Source organism: Capsicum annuum, chromosome 8, assembly GCF_002878395.1.
Source record: "Capsicum annuum cultivar UCD-10X-F1 chromosome 8, UCD10Xv1.1, whole genome shotgun sequence".
Classification (NCBI taxonomy): domain Eukaryota; kingdom Viridiplantae; phylum Streptophyta; class Magnoliopsida; order Solanales; family Solanaceae; genus Capsicum; species Capsicum annuum.
In genome coordinates, this window is record NC_061118.1 from 170417070 (window position 1) to 170419804 (window position 2735).

At 38.4% G+C, this 2735-nt stretch overlaps 1 protein-coding gene across 1 annotated transcript in view; it reads left to right on the top strand.

The window, feature by feature from the left end:
- The window catches only part of LOC107840460 (E3 ubiquitin-protein ligase RSL1), a 3274-nt gene continuing 539 nt past the window's right edge, over positions 1-2735 (top strand). The window contains exon 1 of the mRNA XM_016684325.2: positions 1-636. Coding sequence (XP_016539811.1) covers positions 32-636 — 605 coding nt within the window. The 5' untranslated portion in view covers positions 1-31. The remainder of the gene's footprint in view (positions 637-2735) is intronic.

Genomic DNA, 2735 nt, shown 5'->3' on the forward strand with positions numbered 1-2735 from the left:
ACACTTCACTTTCACAATTTTTGCACTAATCATGGGAAACTCACTTCAAAAAATAGACCAAAATCAAGAAACAGAATTGCCAGTATTACTAGATGAATCTCAATCATTCACTTGCGAAATTTGTATAGAGCCTATGTTATTACCCAATAAAAAATTCAATAATCAAAATCACTGCGTTCATCCCTTTTGTATCGACTGTATAGTAAAATACATATCCGTTAAACTCGAAGACAGCGTTGGCAAAATTCCCTGTCCATCTCTAAGTTGTGACCAATTTTTGGACCCAATTTCTTGCCGGAATCTTGTGGGTCCCCAGCTGTTTGTTAAGTGGTCGGACGTGTTGTGTGAGTCTTCCGTTTTAGGGGTACCACAGTGTTACTGTCCGAATAGGAATTGCTCTGCTTTGATTTTGGATGAGTGTGGAGGGAATGCGAAGCGTTCGAAGTGTCCAAATTGTAAGAGGAATTTTTGCTTTCAGTGTAAGCTTCCATGGCATGCTGGATTTGGGTGCGGAGAGAATAGGGACAGAAACGACGTCGTTTTCGGTGAACTTGCTGAGCTTAAAAGGTGGAAAAGGTGTCCACTGTGTCGTCACTTTGTTGAACGTATTGAAGGTTGCAAAATTGTTAAATGCAGGTTAGTTTTATTTGCTTAAATTAATTTTCTTAGGGTTTTATGTTAACACAGTTATATGAAAAATATAAAAATATCGAAAAAAGAGCAAGAACGCTTTATTTATGGATTGCAACTTTTGAGGTTGCCCGCAAGAACATGGTTTAGTGGTTGGGAGGTGGGTGGTGGGAGACCTGGGATCGAAGCTCGTTGCATGAGGCTTGCCTAGTTGTTTACTTCTCCTGTTGTCAGAGGCGGAGCCAGCCATCTTTAGGGGATTGTTACACGAAAATGAATCAACTGGACAAGTTAATTAGCTTTGCCATATCAGCAGTTAGTTACGGGCTGTTGAATTAGTTAGAAGCAGTTAGCAAATTAGATTCACTCTCATTTCTTATAAAAGGCATTATATCTACAAATTCAATCATCAATTGAACAATAATACAGTTTTCCTAATTGAACTCTATTTTCATCTTCTTCCCGAATCCACCCCCATAGCTGATTACTCGAGCTTTCTCCGTAAAGACTCCTGTCCAGCTGCTAAAACCTCGGATTCCTCTGTGAATCCCTGCATTTTGGCTATCATTGGTTTCAAAGCCATCCTTTCCTTGGATTTTCGATGACAAAGACAGCAAGATCTTCAGAGAATTCTGCTTCTGAAGTGGTTGAATTAAGAGAAATGATGCAGAAATTGATTTCAGAAATTGGTGTTCTTAATGGTGCAGTGGAGAAATTGAAGAAATTGAATCAAACGGTGATGGAATTAAAGGAACAACTAGAAGGGAATCAAAAGGATATTACTCCTACCGGAGATGAGATTGAAACTTCAGGGGAAAGACTGTCGAGAGAGAGACAATTGGTGGAAGAGCCCAAAAACAAGAATCCTTTGGGTTACCAACAAGGTATAGCTCGTTACTCTAAACTAGATTTTCCAAGAATTTTTGGAGAGGATGTGAGTTCTCGGTTATTTAGAGTGGAGCAGTTTTTCGAGTTTGAGGAAATTGTCGTGGATCAAAAAGTAGGACTGGCAGCAATACACTTGGAAGGTGAAGCTATTCAGTGGCATCAATCCTTCTTGAGGTATAGACAATACATTCAACCTCCATCTTGGAATGAATATGTGGTAGCTTTGGTGGAAAGATTTGGGGCAGGTGCCCCAAAAAAGCTAGTTAGTTTTCAACCCTATAATCCTTCTCATTTCTATCCACAAGAAATTTCTATTAAGAAGACATCATATACTTGCAAGGTTCTCGATGAAATGCCTAAAAGAGATTTACATGTAGATTCTCTGGATAGTAGTACTGTTGACATAAACAATGAAACAGAAGAAATTGAAGACCTGTGTCTTGATGTGTTCTATAGAGATACTGAGAGTGATGTAGATGCTTTGGAAGACTGGTTTCTCAATAAGGCACCTTCTATGGAAGATAAGAGCAATAAAGGGGATTTTGGAGGCTTTGTTCTCGATGTTCTTTTCATAGAAAATGAGAACAAAGTGTTTGCAACTTCTTTAAACAGTGAAGAAGTTAACTCTAACGAGATAAGTTGGTGAAAAGAAGAAACAAGAAGGATATGGAAGATGGAGCAGTCGAACTCTTCATGCATTTCCAGTTATATCCTTGAACTCTAAGAAAACCAGAGGATATGGTTTCGGCTAATGAAAAAGAGAAGCATAATGGAGTTAGTGCAAACCAATGGGAATTGGGTAAGTTTTTTTGATAATAAAGTGCAAACCAATGGGAATTGGGTAAGTTTTTTGATAATAAAGACCAGCAGCAATTCTTTGATCTCAAATATGGTTGTATTAGGTTTCGGGGGTTGAAAAACACAATCAACAGTAGAACTTGTGATGTTTGTTCAAGAGCTGCTTGGAAAGAAGTGCTCTCATGGCAGGCTCGTTCTGATACAATTATTTCCGCGGTCATGACTTCATGTGACTTATGGTTTGACTTTAAGAGTGATACGATAATTTGGGGCAAAATTTGCCCATGTGAAGGAGCTGAGAAATTGCTCTTTCTAATAATAGATGAAAGACCAATATTAATTGCATGGGATGTGATTGGAAACAAGAAAGTTATGATGTTGAGGATGAGAATGTATGACCATATGATGTACCTTGTAAA